The sequence below is a fragment of the Haemaphysalis longicornis genome, unplaced genomic scaffold, assembly GCF_048455015.1.
Source record: "Haemaphysalis longicornis isolate Haplotype H1 unplaced genomic scaffold, Haemaphysalis longicornis Haplotype H1 scaffold_10, whole genome shotgun sequence".
Classification (NCBI taxonomy): domain Eukaryota; kingdom Metazoa; phylum Arthropoda; class Arachnida; order Ixodida; family Ixodidae; genus Haemaphysalis; species Haemaphysalis longicornis.
The window spans coordinates 150,538,515-150,557,554 of record NW_027526204.1 but is presented as its reverse complement, the minus strand read 5'-3'; the positions used below and the strand labels follow the sequence as shown (position 1 = coordinate 150,557,554).

The window sequence follows — 19,040 nt, the reverse complement described above, 5'->3', positions numbered from 1 at the left end:
CGGCCAAACCAACTAAAGCAGTGACGTCAGTAAAAGGTGCTACGTGATTGGACGATGTCTAAGATTAGGTTAAACGAGTTTTGGTTTCGGTTCTGTGAAACAGCACGCTTGGCATCTGACGTTATCGTTGGCTGGGCATTATCGATATCTCAGTAATCGTCGTACCGTGCTTCTGCCATGTTGTCGGCTGTAAAGTGCATCAGATCAGCCTCCCAGGATGGCTTGGAATCGTAGCAATCACTAGCCGAGGCATACGCAGTGGATGAATGCCCTCCGTGTCACCGCAGACGCTCAAATGCGATCCGCTTTTCCCCCACCTTTGGAGCTTGCTTCACTCATGCCTGTATCGTGAAAGGCATGTCCGCACCAGGCCAAGGGTATGTTGATTCTGGCCTGTGCCCACTGCCCGCAAGCAGTTGGTGCTTATGGCAACAGCACGCCAACAAGAACTCACCAGCGCATCAGTGTCAGTTTCATGCGTTCTGCGAACTCGCTCGTGGATCAATGAACGTTACAGTGCAAAAATGGTGTATTCAGTATAGAAAACATTGCCTAAAAACAAATAAAGTTTAAAAAAAGTGCTCTCGGGGATTCGAACTTGCGAATTGCACGGTGATAATCCTGTGCTCCAGACCATTCAGCCATCAGCCCGCGCTATCAGGAGTGGAAATATAAAGGATATGATGTATGGCCAGTTTACATTCTTATTTAGTTTTAGCGCTCATGCAGTAAGCGTCCCCTCGTGCTCGTGCGCTCATGCAATAGCGCTCGTGCAATAAGCGTCCCCTAGATTTACACAAATATCCCATCTGTATAGGGACTGAATTGCTTAGTAGGCAGAAAAGCGTTCGCCGATGTGTGGTCGTTTGCTGACCACTGTGCTAGTTCACCCAGCGCAAAAGTGCTTCCCTTGCCTTGGTTTTACGTTTCACGATAAAATTTTCGGTTGATTTTATTTCCTTAGTACCCTGTATTAACTTGCTGGCACTTGTCCAGCCTTCAGTTGGCCTTAGATTTTTCTAATAGCGTGCCAGTCAGCAAAGCGTCGCATGTGCCCGTGTGTGGAGCGACTTGGACTTAGAGCTTGATACGGTCTGCAAACTAACAATCTAAAGGAACATTCTTCTAGGCACAAATGTGTCATGGCTTAGTTTCAACTGATCAAACGAATTGCGGCGACCCATAGGTGGCCGGCCTACTAAACGCTGGGCTGACTGATTTTGTCGGAGGGTCGGCGAGCCGTGCAGTAGTGCAGTCAAGTCAAGCCATCTCGTTTTGACATCATACGAAACGTCATAAGAAACCAGCAGGGAGGATGCAGAGAAGAGGAGGGCAGCATTTTCGAATTGATTTTTCTACTGAATAAAGTCGTGTAAATGCAGCGTGAAGATTTCAGGCTACAATTTGCACTTTAATGTCACAATACAGTAAAATCTCGATGATACGAATCTCGCAGGACCGCGAAAAATATTCGTACCATCCGAAATTCGTATGAACCAATACAGACCAAAAAAGTTTTCGTGTATTTCTTTTTTTACTTTCGCCTGAAGAAATTCGTGATTTTCTTCTGCATTTTTTTACCCCCCCGTCGCAAAGCAGTCCTTTCTGGAACGCGTAACGCTTCGCGCTCGTCACCTCACTCGCGGTGCCCAAGCTCGCTACATGCCGCAAGTCAAGCGTGAACCGCATGGTGCGTTTTTGCATGCGATTCGCACACCTCGGCTTTGCGCGCACTGTATTTTCACGCCTGTATCGACGATTTCGCGCCCGCGGTAGCTCCTACCTCAACCAGAAAATGACACACTACGCGCGCAGCAGGATGGAGGAGCCTGACGACTTGCGAAGCGCTCGAGACAGCCGGCTTAGCTCCGCCGGAGATGGTTAGGCTTAGCACCCCGGCAGATATTTCAGGGGTGCTTTCACTAGCGCCATGGATGATGTTTTATAGTACCGTTTTCGCATGCATAATCAGCTCCTTTACCGCACAAGCAACTTAGCGTCTGCCTTGAGCGGCATTTGAAAGAGCAGAAAGGAGTGGTCGCTCGAGCGGCCTCGCCACTTTGCGGCCGCAGCCGGCCACGCCGCGAGAAGCGTGGGGGGTTTCGCGGCGGTGTCAGCAAGCAGAAAACAACGGCCCGGCCGTTTCTAGAGAAAGAGCGACAAAGAGGGGTGAGAGAGCCGTCACTTGCTCATTCGGCAGTCGGGCCCCTCGCCGGCTCGTTCGTATCATCCGCTGGGCCGCGCAGGTCCGTTCGGAACAGCCGAAATTTTTCCCATTGCTAACAATGCAATTTCGCCGGGACTTTTCAGAAATTCGTATCATCCCGAAATTCGTATCACCCAGAATCGTATCATCGAGATTACACTGTATTTACGAATCACTTCAGTGTCCCTTTACCTCACGAGACCTGTTTTTCACGCATTCTCTCTCTTTTTCCCTCGCCCCAGGAGCTTCTGCGAGAGCTACGACATGAAGGACCACAGCACCAAGATCTTCCAGGACATGGTGAACGCGCTGGGCGCCTACGTGCAGGCGCTGTTTGTGAGCGCCCCCTGCCACCACCACTACCACCACGGCGGAGGGGTGGGCGGCGGGGGAGGGGCTGGGGGAGGGGCCGTGCTGCCCCCGCCCTCGGTGCCCCTGGGGGGCTCTGGGGGCGTCCTCCCTGGAGGAGGGGGCAGTGCCTCTTCGCTGTCCCAGCCCCCCCAGGCGGCCTTCCTGTACCGGGGGGTGTGGATGCCCCTGTTGCCACAGGTCGCCACGCCGGGGGTCTGCAAGGCCACCTAGTGAGTCTCACGGAATGGGGCGTTGGGCGAAAGGCTTAGTAAGGTGGCCACGGGGCCTGTTTTGTTCTTTTTGTGGGGTGCTACGGGAGCACGAAGGGCTGTTGTTACAGGTTAATCCACTGATGGGCTCACAGCGGTAACTTTTGAACTCACTAAATACTGGAACAAGTAGCAGTATGTTCGTGTTTAATGGCGCAAGGGTAACTGCAACCAAAGAGCGCCAAGTCTGTGTTAGCTGGTCCTTCAATGTCAAGTTTGTGCTTAAATTGTGTATGAGATGAGCATGGGCATGGTACTGCCTAAAAACTCTGTATATGGGTACTGAACACAAGGAAAAGGGGACCTACGAAGGCCAGTGCCTTCGTGTCACCTCTGTTGTTATTTCCATGTGTAGTGTGCAAAAGTTGCCGCTGTGAATCCAAAGTAAACGGCCCACCTTTCCATTTTATCACTGTTGGGCATGCTGAAGTACCAAGCCGTGGTAGTTGCGAGGGATTCTAAACGTTATCAGTCGTGCAAACTGGTCTGTGAGGGGCAGAAAAGTTGCGTCCCCTCTGCAGCATTTTTCATAACGGAGAGGTGAAGGGGGCCCTCATAACACATTCTTAAAACTGAACGAGCTATCCGTGTGCCAGAGAAAGCTTTTTCCCATCCAAAGTTTGCTGGAATAGAGAAAAAAATCTGCGAAAGCATAGCATAGCTGTATGTTCACATCAAGCTCTTTTTACAAGACATCGTGTCATGTACAGAGTGAATGCCTGCGTTTTCTGTTTTCACTACTAGTGGCAGATACCGTATTTTTGCGCGTATAACCCGCCCCTGCATATAATCCGCACCCCCACTTTTAGCCCGCCGGGTAAGAAAAAAAAATTCTCGCGTATTGCCCGCACATTTGATACAGGAAAGGCTGCACCAAAGCTACTGCTCAAGCAACACATCACGTACTATGTAGACAGAAAAAGCGTATATCTAGCTAGGCGAAAGTCGCAATTCACTCAGTGTCACTGCGGTCGTCCTTGTTTTTTCTTCCTTGTCCTTGTGTATGCTTTGCGCAATCACTGTCATGGAGGGCTTAGTCAGTGTTACTGCGTATGAGCTTCATGGCACAACGCGCAGTGCCGCGAAGCTGCACTAAAGGAAAAACCCCGTGTATTATCTGCACACCTACTTTGACACTGAAATTTTTGCATTTTTGGTGCGGGTTATACGCACAAAAATATGGTAACTTTGGTTGTAATGAAATCTTGGGGTATCTGAAAAACTTTTTGGGGATTCTATTTGGTTATTTTCTTGTGGCTTTTTGTCAGAAACTTTTATTTTGTGCTTTTTTCTCTCACAATGCGGCTTTCTTTTCCGTTTTTTCTTTTGGGTAGAAATGACACAGACATCTCGGACCAGGCTGTCTGCGTCTTATGTTGGTCAATTTCTTGGTGATCATTATTAAAGACATAGGTCAGGTCAAAGTAATTAGGCACAGCTTATTCTCAGCAGTCTGTCCAGCCTCAGCTGAAGTGTTGTTGGCTGAAACAGCCCTGCTAAAGATGCAACAAAGCATTTTTTTACTCAGAATTTTTAGTTCTAGGGACGTTTCAAAGTTAAATAGGCTGCCGCGGAAAAAAAAGGGCCCACATTGAACACTTCTAAACCTAGTTCTGATGAGCGAAAGCAAAGACTATGCATGCAGTGTTTCGTGAAAGTTTGCCTTTTCTTGAGGTGCTGTAGCATGTTGTCTAGCTGTGTCTACTGGATAATTGGATTCAGCCTTTCACTTGTGCGGAAGGGAGCACACAAGCAGCCCAGTCGACGCTCCATCAATGGGCCTCTTAGATTTACAAGCGTTCCAGCAGCCGACAGGCTGCCAGAAGTTTGCGCTCTCAGGCAGGAAGTTGCGTACGGGAAATAGAAAAATCGAGGGGCAGGCAAGCCCAGCCGCAGCAGGCACTGCTATGGTCGGTCCACTTTACAAAATGTTGTATTGCTGCTTTCGTCGTCTGTTTCGTCGGTGCACTCAATCTGCAGCCCTTGCTGTGACTGGACATACATTGCTTGTCGATGTGCGAAATCGTAACAAAAGACGTTATTATTTTCATCATTATTATTATCGTCACGTTGGGAAAACTTTTTTTTTTTTTTTTCTGGAACGCCCCGCACTTTCTGCTTCGTTTGAATCTTTCCCCGGGTTGTTCCCTGGTACTTATACGCGTCATTTGAAAAAAGAATGCGTGCCTCAAACCAAATTTGAAGTCCTTACGATGCGCTTACCGATGCCGTTTCTTGGGAAGTCGGCACGGGCGCACAAACAAATCATTCAATCAAAGGCTCCACGTGTGGACAGCCTTATGTTCATGCAAAAAAACACTTACCTGAGCTAACAAAAACATGTATGCTTCCATCTAATGTTGCAATGCTGCCCTTGTCCACGAGCTGAAAAACACTTGCCATGTGTAGCACGAACCAGCCCGCAAAGTCAATTGGAAATGATCGTCAGCTGAAGTGGGAGGTTGTTGTCTTTTATCGAACTTTCCGGATGGAAAAAAAAAAAGGTGGCATGTTACAACAAAAACATGCTGTATCAAAAACGAAGCTATAATAAAGTGAAATGTTGGTGTTGAAAAGTTAAGTTGCGCATCAGTTAAAGCAACTTTAAACCTCAAAAACTGAAAGAACAAAACAACTCCACAATGTTATGCTGAAACTGGCTGCACGGCAATCTGCTTTTGTCGTCTGCTAGCAGTGTTGTCTGCTAACTTCCAGACTGAAGCCAGCTGGCCACCAGACCACAAATGTCTTGGTGCTTCCGGCAGCCCGCAGGGAGCCAGAGATTGCTGTACCTGAGAAAATCTAAGACGATCTGGTGCTGCCGGAAGTGACGTGTAGAGCTTCCCAAGAAAAATAAATGACCAGCTTTTGCCTCTGGCTGCCTGCCGAGCCCAATGGTGACACTGAGGGGCCAAAGAGCAAAGAAGCCATTAAACCCCCACCTAGTCGCATAATAGTGCAGCTTTGATTGAGCGAAGTGATAAGAAACCAAGGCGCAACTTGTGCTCGAGTGGCAGAAGGTCACGTGCGATGCGACGGGAGGCCTTAAAAAATGTAGTGAAGTAGAGCTTCCGCTCTAAAAAAGACGCTTCCAATGAAGTGCAAGGGTGCAGTGGAACTCTCTTGTATCTTGCGAAACAGCAGCGCACGTGACCACCCACTTCTGTGCACGTAGCATGGAGATGCTGGACCGGGTGGAGCCCCCCGTGGTGGCGGAGGGCTACGGGGTGTCCCTGGGCTACGTGTGCCTGCTGGAGGTGGTGCACAGCATCGCCACCGTGGTGGACCAGACCAAGGGGGGCGGTGGCGGCGGCAAGAAAGCTGACGCAGACGGCCTGCGCCTGCACCGACAGCTCGTGTCCTCCTCCTGGTGTGGACTGCTGGCCGCCCTCTCCCTGCTGCTCGACGCCAGGTATAAACACACAAGAAAGATGCGGTCACTGCAATCGTTAGGAGGAATCGTTAGTTACCAAAACTGAACCAGGGGTCACTACGCCTCTTTGATTATCAGTCTCAGCTGCACCACGGACTCGCTGAGAAGCAGTCCGACATTAATTTTTCACATAGTATTTCTACAATGTGGAGGATTCTCCGAATACCCCCGGACTATCCTTGGTGAGTCCGAGACAGTAAATCAGGGACCCCCACTTTTTGATGCATGAGGCTCTGTGGGGAACTCTGCTTGTAAATGCTGCCTATATACCAAGGCATTGGTCTGGGCTAGTTGGTACATGTTTGAATGGATTAAAAACCAGCAGTAAACACAGAACTCGGAAGAAAACGACGGGACAAGCTGGCAAAACTGGCCAGCTTGTCCCGTCGTTGCCAGCTTGTCCCGTCGTTTTCCTCTAACTGAGTCCTGTGTTTACCGCTGGTTTTTAATCCATCCAGCTGCCTATATCGTATAAGCGACAGGGTGTTGTTGGAAGGCTGATTTTTTCACGCTGGTTTTTGCGCTCTGTGCGTTCCCCGTTGCAGCACGGATGAAGCGGCCACGGAGGAAATCCTGAAGACCATGCAGGTCTTTGCAAGCCTCTGTGGGCGGCTGCAGCTGTCGACTCCCAGGGATGCCTTCATCACGGCCATGTGCAAGGGCTCGCTGCCACCTCACTACACGCTCACGGTTGGTTCTTGTTTCTGCTAGCCGCTGGCATAGTCGCATAGTTGTGCTTGATAGGGGGGGGGATTCATACCTAGGGTTGTTCGTTTTTGGGTAAAACCCGATTTTACCCTATTCTTACACCCTGAGCATGTCTGAGAAGAATCGGGTTAAATTTGATTTTCCCCTGAATGGACCCTTTCTGCACCATTGCATCTGCACCATTGTGGGCTGATGGTCCGCAGTTCTGTACATGATGGAAGCAATTCCCACAGATACAGCTTTTGAACTCATTGAGTGTCGGCATGACTGTACTGCTTGCTACCCCAGGCTGGCAGATGCTACACTGACATTTTTGTGCCTAGCTAATCAAAGCTGTGATGTCAAGAAAACTTTCTCCCCGCTAGGATACATTCAACGATCGGACAGGCCTCGAATGGAGACCGGCAGGTTGCGCGTGCAGATGATAATGTACATGAAATAAGGATGTGCAGAAAAAACTGATCTCCAGCTTTCTGGGAACAAAATGTTTCATTTATGAGAAGTTATCAATGCTCTTTACTGCCATCATTACTGATTCTTTTCCAAACAAATGCGAAATTTCGGAGAGTATTCGCTACAAAACTGTGATATCCTCCCGATTAGCAGCTTGAAACAAATAACCAATTTTAACGCCTTTGAGTTAAGAAGCTCGTGATACCTAATGATAAAATAAATGAAATAAGTGTATTTCTTGCTAGATCTGTAGATTTAACCCGAAGAATCCCATATTTCAGAATGGTTTAGCGTAAAAACCTGATTTCTTCCCGATTATCAGTTGAAAAAAATAGCTCCTGATTCTTACCCCCCCGATATAAAAAAATATATAAAACCCAAAAATGAACAGCCCTAGTCGTACTGTGAGGTCTGCAGTCATGCTTCGTGCTGTGAAGTGCAATTCAACCTCTATGAACCAGAGTGCGGGGTCCACAGTCCAAAAGGGGGTAGCTTACCGCTGACTGAGGAAACTGTCGGAGAGGTGTCTGTCATGGACATTGAAGTTGTGTGATGTTGGTGCTATACTCTGGTGGTTGCAGCACAATTCCGGGTCACCAGTGCTAAGATGCACTTCTTGAAAGAGCCCTGCGAGTGAACAATACGTGTCTCAAATTACAACTGAACTTTTATTAGTGGTGCTCCTTTCGGAGATAACTTGAACTGCACCCTAAAGCACCGCTTTGAGTCGACACAATACTGTGGGGTCTTCTGACTGCGAGATCCCCTGAGACCTTTGATTGTATTAAAGTGGTTTTATTGCTTACAGAAGACCATTTCTTTGAAACATTAATGGCAACCTCGTTACCTATGTCTTGTGTTGCATTGTGCCATCCAACGGTTTCAAACTCCACAAATCTCGACCCTGATTTGGAATGCATCTTTATGTCGCAGCCACTGTTGCCTAAAGAAATACACTCCCACTGTCGTAGGCAAAGAATTACTTAAGTGAAACAGTGCAACTTGAAACTATTCTGCAGCTAGTTGCGGTACAATTCTTGGTAGGGCGAAAGTTTGAAGGGCGGATGCATGTTTCGAGCTGGGGTATAGTTGGGTTGGGATTTGGTAGGGTACTCACTTGTCCAACCTTTTCAAGTGTAGTTAAAGGTAACGTATGCAGTTTCACTGCATACATTACCTTCATGACACAACTTCAACATCCACGAAAGACACCTCTTCAGTCATCTCCTCAGTCAGTAGTAACCTGCCCCCTTTTTTGGACTGTGGACCTCGCTCTCTGGTTTATACAGGCTGGCATCCAAAGCTAGTGGTCAAAGGTAACTGTCGCACTCGTTATCATCGGAAGCAGTGCGTGTTGAGCCCGGTGAGTAGTACACTGTCAGGTAGTCAAGAATGACGCAGGTTTCTTCAAGTAACAAAGTTTATTGGAGTGGACTCGTGCTTTGCTAAGAACTCAAAGGTACACAAGCGGCAAAGGCAACAATGTGACGTGCCTGTACAAGCGTAGGCGAATCGAATGCCGCAGTGCTTGCAGTGTGAGCATTTATCCTTCGGCGTTCATCTTTCGAGAACCATCGAATCAGAGCTAGAACAGTGGACCCCAGAGAGACGAACATTCTATTCTCGTGATGACAGGCGATACACTCTTCCTATCAAATAAAATAGCCTGTGCGGCATACAAAAAAAAGTAACGGAGAGGTGCGCTTCACTTTTAATGTAAATAAGACAGCTAGGCGCTGCCAGATGCTTGCAACAGAACATACAAATAAACAAACCAGAGGGTATAGTTCGTGGCAGTACAATGCTCTGCCCCCTCCCCCGCTTGATTGCAGGTGCTGAACTCGGCGTTCCCCAAGGGCTCGGCGTCCCCGCACCCGCGGGGTGACGGCTCGTCGGATCGGCCCGGTGGTGTGGGTGGGCCCGGGGGTGGCCCGGGGGCCGGTGCCTCCCCGGTGCCCCTCCCCCAGCAGGGCCCCAACCTGGGGCCCTTCCTGGGGGGCCCCGGGTGCGACCCCCACGACGCCCCCCGGCAGCAAGTGGTGGCTGTGGGCACCCCCCTGCCCACACCCTCCCTCGGGGGACACCAGGGGCCCGTCATGGTGAGTCTTCTTGTTTGGGTGCAGTAAGGGAGGGAAGCATCGGTGCTCAGATGAGTGTCGAGTTCGAGAGGAGGACATTCAGGTTTTGGAGAATGAATTAGTGAAATCTTTATTGGACAACAGGTGAAGAGGAATAAGAGTTTTTGGTAGAGCACAGGATGGGAGAGAGGGCAGGTGGGACGCACACGTAGCAGTACGGCTCCAGAGGTGAGGGTGAGGGTACCAACACTCAGTGCAAAGAATGAGTGTGTATTCAGGCGTTTAGGGGTCGAGTCAGTCTTTCACATACTGAAAAGGGCACAAAATTGTCATCATTATCATTCATCATCATTGTCATTATCATCAGCATCGTCACCATCATCATTAGCTGAGGGCCTAGCGCTGCCAAAAAGAATTGGGGAGTCCCTGGATATCGTTTATTTCTTTTATTTATGCAGGCTCTTCCCTTTTATTTCTTTACTGGGGGTTTACAACACCCCCCAAAAAATATTTCTGTCTACGCCACTGTGCCCAGTATTCTACGATTATTGAAAACTTGTTTGGTCAGTTGTGCTCCTGGGGCCTTGAAACACCACCCTTGTTTTAGTGCGCAGTACTTAAGCATAAAGCACTGTGGTTTGGCAGCGGTGGCAACGTTGTAACCGAGCAAACGATGGCAACACCAAAGACTGAAAGGAAACGGAGGAGGAGAGTGTCGTGAAAGTGTGAGGGGGAGGGCAGCATGCCAACTCCGCGCCAGACACGTGCGTGAAAACTATCCTCGGCATCTATTGGCGCCCGAGAAACGGAACGCAAAACCAGGCATCCATGAAAGCAAGCGTCTTGTCCGAGTTTACACAGAAGCCCAGCACATGCTGCACGCTGCATGTTCATCGGTCCTTCGGCGTCCTCCTCGTTGCGTGGCGCATCCGAACCACGTGACATTTGCGTGGAAGGTTCAAACACGATTTACAACATTCTCGGCGGCGGCGACGCGCTGTGAGATAACGGCAGAGTAGCGCGCGCCACCGTGCATTCGCTGATCACGCGATCACTTCCTGAGACGCAGCAGCTATGCGCCACGACTGAGAAGACTGCAGTTTGCGCTGCGCGCAAACTTCGCATTAGGGAGTATCGTGAATTTGTTCTTGGCGTGTTGTCACCCCCCTCTCCTCTCCTCCCCTCCTCCTCCTCATCTCACGCAGCTGACGGCCAAGAACCTGCAGTGCATGCGTGCCCTGCTGGGGCTGGCCCAGGCGCACGGGGCGGTGCTGGGCAGCGCCTGGCACCTAGTGCTGACCACGCTGCAGCACCTGGTCTGGATCCTGGGCCTGAAGCCCTCCACGGGCGGCAGCCTCAAGGCGGCCCCCAAGAACGGCTCCGACGGCACCGCGGGGGCCCCCGGCACGGGGGGCACCAACGCCTCGTCCGTCATCACCACCGCCGTCATGGCCGACCTGCCCGTGCTGTCCGCCATGCTGTCGCGACTCTTCGAGAGCTCCCAGTGAGTCCCCCCACCCCCTCTGGCTGTGCTGTTCTGTCCAAGGGGCTGCTGTCGGCAACGATTGGCGCCTGCATACTAAGTGTTGCGACAGTAAATGAGTATCTTCAGAAATTTTTTGCGAGCAAAACCACTTCTCCGTTTGTGCTCAAATGTTATCGTAGGACAACTAATGCAAAAAGCTTGGCAAGTTGGTTGTTCACTAGGGAATTCATCATACTAGTGAACATTAACGCAGGGAGCGACAAAGCGTCTGTACCTTTGTCCCTGTGTTGTTGGCCAGTATGTTGGCTAGTACCTTTGGTTGCACCACAGTTCTAAAGTTGTCATTGCATCAAAGATGGCCACTAGCTCTCTAATAGGCGAATATTGTTTTTATTTCAATAAATAAACGAAATTTTAAATGAAATGTACCACAAAATGTGACCTTCATGTATGTGAACTTTGAATGCGAAATAATTTGTGCAGAAGAGTATTTTAAGGATGCTCCTTTGTCATTGTAACGCCCTGCACATTGGTATTGCTAATCGTAGGGTTTGCCTTTGGCAAAACAGGGTAAGGGGAGTCCTCCTGTGGTCTTGTCCTTACTACTGCAGAAAAAAAAAAAGGGTCGCACACAGTGCTGCTGTTGCATACATCAACCGTCACTCCCGCAGTAAGCTTCAAATTGGCTGTGACTGTGCAACTCGAGCCTTGATTACTCCAAGGGTTATTTACGAGCCCAAAGTAATAAAATCAAGTTAGAACATGAAAATAAGTTTCGTGAGGCCAGAACCTTGTCACTCAGCCGCATCGCCGTTTTATATAGTTTAATCGTCCTAGAACTGTTAGTGAGTTAACTCAAGGCCATGCTGTAGGAATTTTATCACTGCCGTTGCTGTGTCCAGGTCATGAAGTTGTTCACACAATGAAAGGCGTTGAATTAGCGAATTTTGTCAAGATTTGTGTATGAGCTCACCATTTCTGTGTCGCCTGTGCCATTGTAACTATACTTCATCTTGTGACCGTTTCTGTCCTCGTGCCGAGAATGCTCATGACTGACGTCTTGTTTTTTGTCTTTCCTTCCCTCCTCTCATCCCATCCTTTCCCCTCTTATCGTTCACTCTCTCATCTCAACTCATCTTTGTCATCTCATCCCCACCGCTCTCTTTCTCCCTCTCTCTGTCACTCACTTCCCCGCCTCCTCCAATCCGCGGCTTCCTTCCCTTCCCCCGTCGTACGAATCGCAACGCCAACACACGCGTGTCAACACACAAACAAAAACACGACTGACGCTGCAGCTACGTGCCACTGGCCGGCACACTGTCTCGTGTCTTTCACAACTCCCAGTAAGTGCGGCCTCGTCGACTTCTGCTTTGCGATCCTCACTTCATACCCCTCCCCTTCCTTCTTTCGCTCTCCCGTGGTGGGTGTCGTCGTCTTATTTCTTTCTTGGCATATTTCATTTCTCTGCCTTTCCCTTCCCCATATTCCCTCTTCTTTGTTTTTGTTGTTGTCATGCAGTTTGGTGTTGTAGAAACGGGAAGGGAAACCAGGGGAAGTGCCTCCGGCGGCCGGGCGCACTAAACCAATTTTAATGAAATCAAGCAGAGACATTAAAGGGGCCATGAAAACAAAATGCGTTTGGTTCATTCAAAAGATTGCCCCGTTAGAATCTTGCTGACACCACTTTTAACGTAAACTTCGCTTGAATAAGCTGTATAATTGGGGAAAAAGGGAATGGCCATGTGGCCCACTAGCTCATCTCCCACAACAGAGCCTATGATGTCATACCAGCCAGCTCTGCGATTGGCGGAGGCTAGAAGAAAGCAAACACAAATTATGCAGAACTTGTAAGCTTGCCAAACGAGCTATTAGCGCTTAATTAAGTTTAGGGCACATTTTTTTATATCAGTAAGAATGGTGGCACAAACAGTGAAAGTTACGAAAGCACACGTAAATCTAGAAGTACCGATGCGTACTGCTGTTGGTACTGTGTGCACTATGCTTGTTTTAACTGCGCAGCACTGCAGGGCTTTGGGGTTGTCTCAGACGACACTGGCCGATTGGCGCAAGCAACAGTGTCTAACGTGTCCGTATTTGTTGAGCAAGCACCATGCTCTACAAAATTATTATTTTTCTCTAGAACAAAAACAAGCCAGGTTTAAATATGGTCACAAACAAACCATAGGCAGAAAAGGGCTTGCTGCGGCGTGGTGGCGCCATCTAGGTTGACTAACAGTAAGCAAGTCTCCACTCCACACCAAGTTTAGCTGAAAGGCCTGTTATGATGTCATTGCAAGCGTTGTTCAAACAGATGTTTTTGCGTGAGAATCAAAATTGTAGCTTAAACTGATTAATTTCGTAAAAAATAAACCATCGTTTACTTTCAAACAAGCAAGGGGGGGGGGGGGGGAAGCACTATAGAACACAAAATCTTTTGAATAAAACAAACTTGTATTTTGTCTTCATGGCCCCTTTAAAGTCAAGCTCATTTTCATTTGTAGATTTTTGGTATTTTAATTTGTAATGTGCGCATCTGATCTTTTGGGAAAATGATCTGGCGGTTCACAAATGCCGCGGCTTGTCTAGCAAGGTTTCGACTGTGTTATTACATAAACGGTTGTAATTTGTAGGGGCTGTACGTCGTTATAAGCGTGCCTGCCAATCCAAGGTGCTACCCCTGGTTTTGCTTCGATCCTGGTTAACTAATATTCACTTTATTTTGGGGTACCTTTCATTTTGGTTGCAGCCTTTTTGCTGCTATTTTTCTCCTTTGGTTATCTTTGTTGTGCTTACACCTCCCCTGTCTTTCTGGTTTCTGTTTCTGGGCATTCTGAGAACTGCTTAGCTGAATTAATTAAGCAATTGATAAGTTACGACAGCATACATTGCAGGCCAGCTGTCATGCAAAGAGTGCTTGTTCTGTGCAGATGTGTATTGGGCTCAGCTGTTGTCGTTGGTGCAAAACATGCGAAACTTTTTTTTGAATAGGTCGCGTAAACAACTTTTAAGTAGTAATTAAGTAATCTGCATCAGGCCTTGTGCATGGTGCATTGTGCATTGTCGAGCTTTCCTGTAGTACCTGCTTTAAAGGTTGGCCACTCTGGTAGTCAAACATTTGGTTTTCTCCCGGTTTTACGGTTTGCGCTTGCAGCACTGGCACTCCTGTATCTATTTATGTTTGATTACCCTCTCATTTCTTTGTCTGTGTCCGTATCATCGTTTGTACTCGTTTTGTACTTGTGCAAACGTTAACGAACGGCCTGGGGGCTCTTCAGAAACCTACAGTGGTGTGGTGCTGTGAAGGGTGGCATTTGATGGCCCTGCCTCATCCTTCACATTCTCTCTCTCTGCACCACCTGTACAGGTACCTGGATGATGTGGCTCTCCATCACCTGATCGATGCACTCTGCAAGCTGTCCACGGAGTCCATGGAACTGGCCTACAACAACCGGGTGAGTGTTAAAAGTTCTTAATTTTTTAATTTTTTGTAAGGAACGTTCACCGTTACTTGTGAGAGGTGGAGGATGTGGGTGACATGGTATGTAGGCAGTGCGTGCAAACAGTGCTCAAGTGGTTTTTTTTTTGTTTGTTTGTGGGAATTGTCTTCGAAACCAGTTGTTCTGTGAGTGTAATTGTCAGGCAATGTGATCAGGTGCTTAGTGCAGCCAACTCTGTTATACGTAGTGTACTATGCCTCCTTTTCTGAGGTTTTGGTGGGGAGCTTTGGGGTTATCTGGAATGCCTCCACCCCTTCCACTTGCCCCAGGAATATTTTGATAAGGAACCCAGATATTTGCGTGTGGAACCCAGATATTTGGTTTGGTATGTGAAAAACCTTGATGAGATTTATCATAATGCCCTATTGTGCCATATGGAGCCGCAGATTCGTTTTTACGACAAATTTTTGCCCAGCGAGTTCACAGGCACAAAAATGCACGATGATGGATGGGGCACGTGAAGAGACAGAGGGAAGTGGAGAACGGAGTGTCGGAACAGGATTATTAAGTGCTGTGGAGGTGGATTGTGGAGCTGTGGAGGAAAGTTGAGACGTTTCATCCTTTTGTTGGTTTGTACGTTGCAATCAAAAGTCCAAGTTGGGTTTATGCATCGAAGGTACACTAGGGCACCTTGTATACAAAGCTGCGCCAAAATCTTGCACACTTGGGCGTTTCTGTTTTTTTTTTTCTCCATCGGAAAAACAACTGCCCTGGCGGGAAATACAAACTTCTGCTCAGTAGCGCAGCAGGGCTTTAGGTAGACGCAGCAATAGGGAAAAGATAAACCTAGGGAACAGTACATAGTCAGATAGGCACCAGAGGGGGATGGTGTCTGGCGATTGGGTGCGCTCTTTTGTCCCCATCTCAGATTGTCAGCCAGTGATCGTTGCCCCCCCCCACACAATGCAGGAGCCGTCGCTGTTTGCGGTAGCCAAGCTGCTGGAGACGGGCCTGGTGAACCTGGGCCGGGTGGAGGCCCTGTGGCGGCCCGTGACACAGCACCTGCTGGAGGTGTGCGCCCACCCGCACACCCGCATGCGCGAGTGGGGGGCCGAGGCACTCACCTACCTGGTCAAGGCCGCCCTCAACCACGCACCCACAACCACAGCCGGGGGGGACAACGACGGGGGAGGAGGAGGGGCTGGGGAGGCCTCGGCCACGTCAGCCGCCTCCGACGGCGCCACCGCCCCCGTTCATGCGCGTGAGTTGATGCGGCTGTTCTTTGCTTTTGCAGTGGCCTGCTTCGAAGCGAAGCGAAGGAGATTTGCGCCGTCACATTTCGGTTATCACAAAAGAGGAAAGATGGCTAAAGCCAGGGGGGTGTTGCGCACTCTCGCTATGAACATTGTGGACAGGAGCACAACTGTTAATGACACACAGGCACAAACATGTAGGGGGTGCCCTGGCAAGTGCAGCGATTGCTTGTTAATTTGCAGCTGTGCGTATGGAGGAACTTGAGTACGTGATGCCTCGGCAATGCATACAGAGCCACAGTGTCTCTTGTGCGTATACAAGGTGGCTCCTTGCCGTAGGACCTAGATGTGTGCCTTTCCGTTGCGGTACGGCTGAGACATCCGTGCAGGCGGGCCAGTGATAGAGCCAGTAGTCTTCGGAGGTTGCGTGCTGCACCAATGCTGTTGTCCTTTCCCCGCCCCCTTGGTGGCAGCCCCTTCCTCGAGACGGAGCCTGCAGGTGCTGCTGCTGGCACCCCTGGTGGAGATGGCGTCGGCGCACCCGGACATCCGCCAAAAGCAGCTTGACTGCACCCTCTCCCTGCTGCACAGCAATGGCGAGACCCTCACCCACGGGTGGCCCCAGGTGAGGGAGCCCGCCCGCACCCGAGCAGCCCTCCTGCGGCGGCAAAGCTTCAGCGCCTCTTGCCTCCTTGTTATTGTACAGTACCACGTACCTCCTGGCTTGACGCATCCTCATCCCCCTTCTGACTTGCTTTTCGCAATTGCGAGGGTCCTTTTCAGAGGGGGTCACCCGTGGCTCACAGCTAGTAAGGTGCAGATTGAAGAAGTTGTTGTTGTTGTAGTCCTTTATTAGGCGAGGGAAGGCCATGCGGCCAAAATAGGGGTAGGGGAAGGGAGGAGTAGCCCAGTTAAAAAGATGATGCGTCCATGAAGACGGCACAGGGGTTCCCTTCAGACCGCGGAGGTCAGGCTAAGGTGTAGATCTACCATTAGGGGATTTTCACGACCGGAGTAGGCCCGATTCTACACTAATCTTGAAAGACCACTCTCTACGCCGAACAGCCCAAGGGCTCTGATAAAATTCGGATCTTCAAATGGAGGATCATCTTCTGAGGCATCGGGAGGCATAGCATTGGTGAGGATAGGCCGGTACAGCAAAAACGCGGAGCAGCGCCAGATTAGGTGGTCAAGGGTGGCGAATACGGTCATTCGGCAGTGGGGACAGTAAGGAGGTGGAGACCCTGTCGGATAAATCCATTTTCTTGTGATGTGGGGTGTGAGAGCTGCGTTGGCTCTAGCTTTGTTGACGAATACTTCCGCAGAGCGAGGCATCGGGGGAGCCAGAGCCAGGTAGCCAGGAGGGGTAACGGAAGAAAGACGGCACTTCCGTGCCTGGCGTGCGTGATCAAGTTGAAGGCGAGGGCAGGGGGGGGGGCAACGCGTTGTCAACCAGGGGAGGTGTACTATCAAGGCGCTCGCGTGCTGCATCATGTGCAGCTTGGTTGCCCCCATCCGGATCTGTGTGACCCGGAACCCATGCCAAACGGGTAGTGATCCCATTACGCGACAAAATGGCGGTCATATGTTGGATTCGGTGCACTGTTGGATGATCGGTGAAGGGTTTGCGCAGCTCTTGGAGGGCTTGGTGAGAGTCTGTGAGAATGCGGATGCGTGGTGGCGGGTTTGCAATGGTGAAGGCCAAATGATCCAGTGCGCTAAGGATGCTCTGGAGTTCCGCTTCCAGGGGGGACGAGTTACAAGCGTGACGTGTGAGGGAGCCGTCCAGGTCCGGTCGAGCTGGGCAGCGCCAGGCCAGACTCATATGGGAAGGGGAGCGCATGTGTCTCCGTTGTTAGGAGTCGATACTGGATTACTTGCAATATTATTTTTGGTATTGTGAAAGCCTGTGCAGGATGCATAGGGCCCACTGGATTTAGGATTACCTTTGTTTACCTTTGTTCTTTACCTTTGATTACCTTTATTGATTACCTTACCTTTGATTACCTTTGATTACCTTTACCTTTGATTACCTTTGTTCTCAAGGTAATGAGACCAAGGAAGCCTGGTGAGAGTTTGTCACCTTCTTGTCACAATGTGACTGTGTTGCAATGCTGCATGCATTGGCGCCTTTAATGTTTGGTGTATGCTAGCTCTTCGTTGGTGTAGCAGGCTATAAATTAGACTGAATTCACGCGCTAATAGTGGGACAGCAACTTCATTTGTGCTGGAGACTCTAAAAAAACCACTCGTGTGGGTAGCAGGACAGACAGCTAATGGACGCAGTAGAGACAGTTTCCTTTTCGCCTAAGGACGTCCAGAGAACTCGTGCTTCATCGTCGTTCCGTTGCCCCACGTGCGGTGCAGGTGCTGACGATAATCGGGGCCATCTCGGAGAACCATGGGGAGTCGCTGATCCGGTCGGCGTTCCAGTGCCTGCAGCTGGTGGTGGCCGACTTCCTGCCCATCATGCCCCGGGCCTGCCTGCAGCTCTGCGTCGACACCGCCGCCCGCTTCGGCTCCCAGGGGCAGGAGCTCAATGTCTCCCTCACGGCCGTCGGCCTCCTGGTCGGTGCTAGCACATCCTTCTCGCTTCTTTAATGCCGCCGTTTTGAGGAAGGCAAAGGGCACACATTCACTCATGTACAGGGTGTTCTGACAATAATTGGAACACTTCAAATTTTGTTCCTGAGCAAACCGCTGCTCGGTTCGCGCTCAAACTTCACATGAAGGTCGCATTTTGTGATCAATTTTGTTTGGCACTCGGAACAACAACGGTACTTACCTGTTTATTCTGAAAATAAATAAAAACTATTTTTGCCTATGGGAAAATGGCGGCCGTTTGGGCCACGTGCAAGCCAGTGCAGCCAGTGCAAGCTGATCTTGGAATGATGGCACTACCTTGGGGTATGCAGAGTGAAACGGACAACAGGCATTCACGTTCCTTCTATGGCAGGAAGGAGCCAGATAGGGTAGCATGTGATCGGAAAATGTGAAAGCAGGTTTTCTGATCGTCGGCTACCTTATTTGGCTCCTTCCTCGGTAGGAAGAGTCAAATGAGGTAGCAGACAATCATAAAATGTGAACGCAGGTTAGGAAATAAATCCAACGTTTATTGGCAACGATGAACTGTTGGAAGTCTTTATTACGATTGGTATCAGCTGTTTCTCAATGATTTGTGTTCATTGTAAACTAGGGACGAAAGAGATTTTTTGATCATCTGCTACCCCATTTGGATCCTTCCTACCGTGAATCCCCATCGTCCGTTTCACTCTGCATGCCCCAGGTGGTGCCGTCATTTCAAGATTAGCTTGCCACTGGCCCACACGTCGAAACCGGCCGCCGTTTTCCCATAGGCAAAAATCG

General features: G+C 49.7%; 1 protein-coding gene across 4 annotated transcripts in view; it reads left to right on the top strand.

The window, feature by feature from the left end:
* Positions 1-19,040, top strand: part of Mon2 (Mon2 homolog, regulator of endosome-to-Golgi trafficking) — a 206,971-nt gene that overhangs the window by 17,782 nt on the left and 170,149 nt on the right. For 3 of the 4 annotated variants that reach the window (XM_077691218.1, XM_077691216.1, XM_077691217.1), the window contains exons 10-19: positions 2,449-2,787; positions 6,002-6,238; positions 6,805-6,949; positions 9,253-9,519; positions 10,704-11,002; positions 12,280-12,327; positions 14,349-14,436; positions 15,391-15,682; positions 16,148-16,299; positions 18,042-18,242. In XM_077691218.1, the coding sequence (XP_077547344.1) occupies positions 2,449-2,787; positions 6,002-6,238; positions 6,805-6,949; positions 9,253-9,519; positions 10,704-11,002; positions 12,280-12,327; positions 14,349-14,436; positions 15,391-15,682; positions 16,148-16,299; positions 18,042-18,242 (2,068 nt within the window). The remainder of the gene's footprint in view (positions 1-2,448; positions 2,788-6,001; positions 6,239-6,804; positions 6,950-9,252; positions 9,520-10,703; positions 11,003-12,279; positions 12,328-14,348; positions 14,437-15,390; positions 15,683-16,147; positions 16,300-18,041; positions 18,243-19,040) is intronic. The other variant, XM_077691219.1, reaches the window with a different exon arrangement.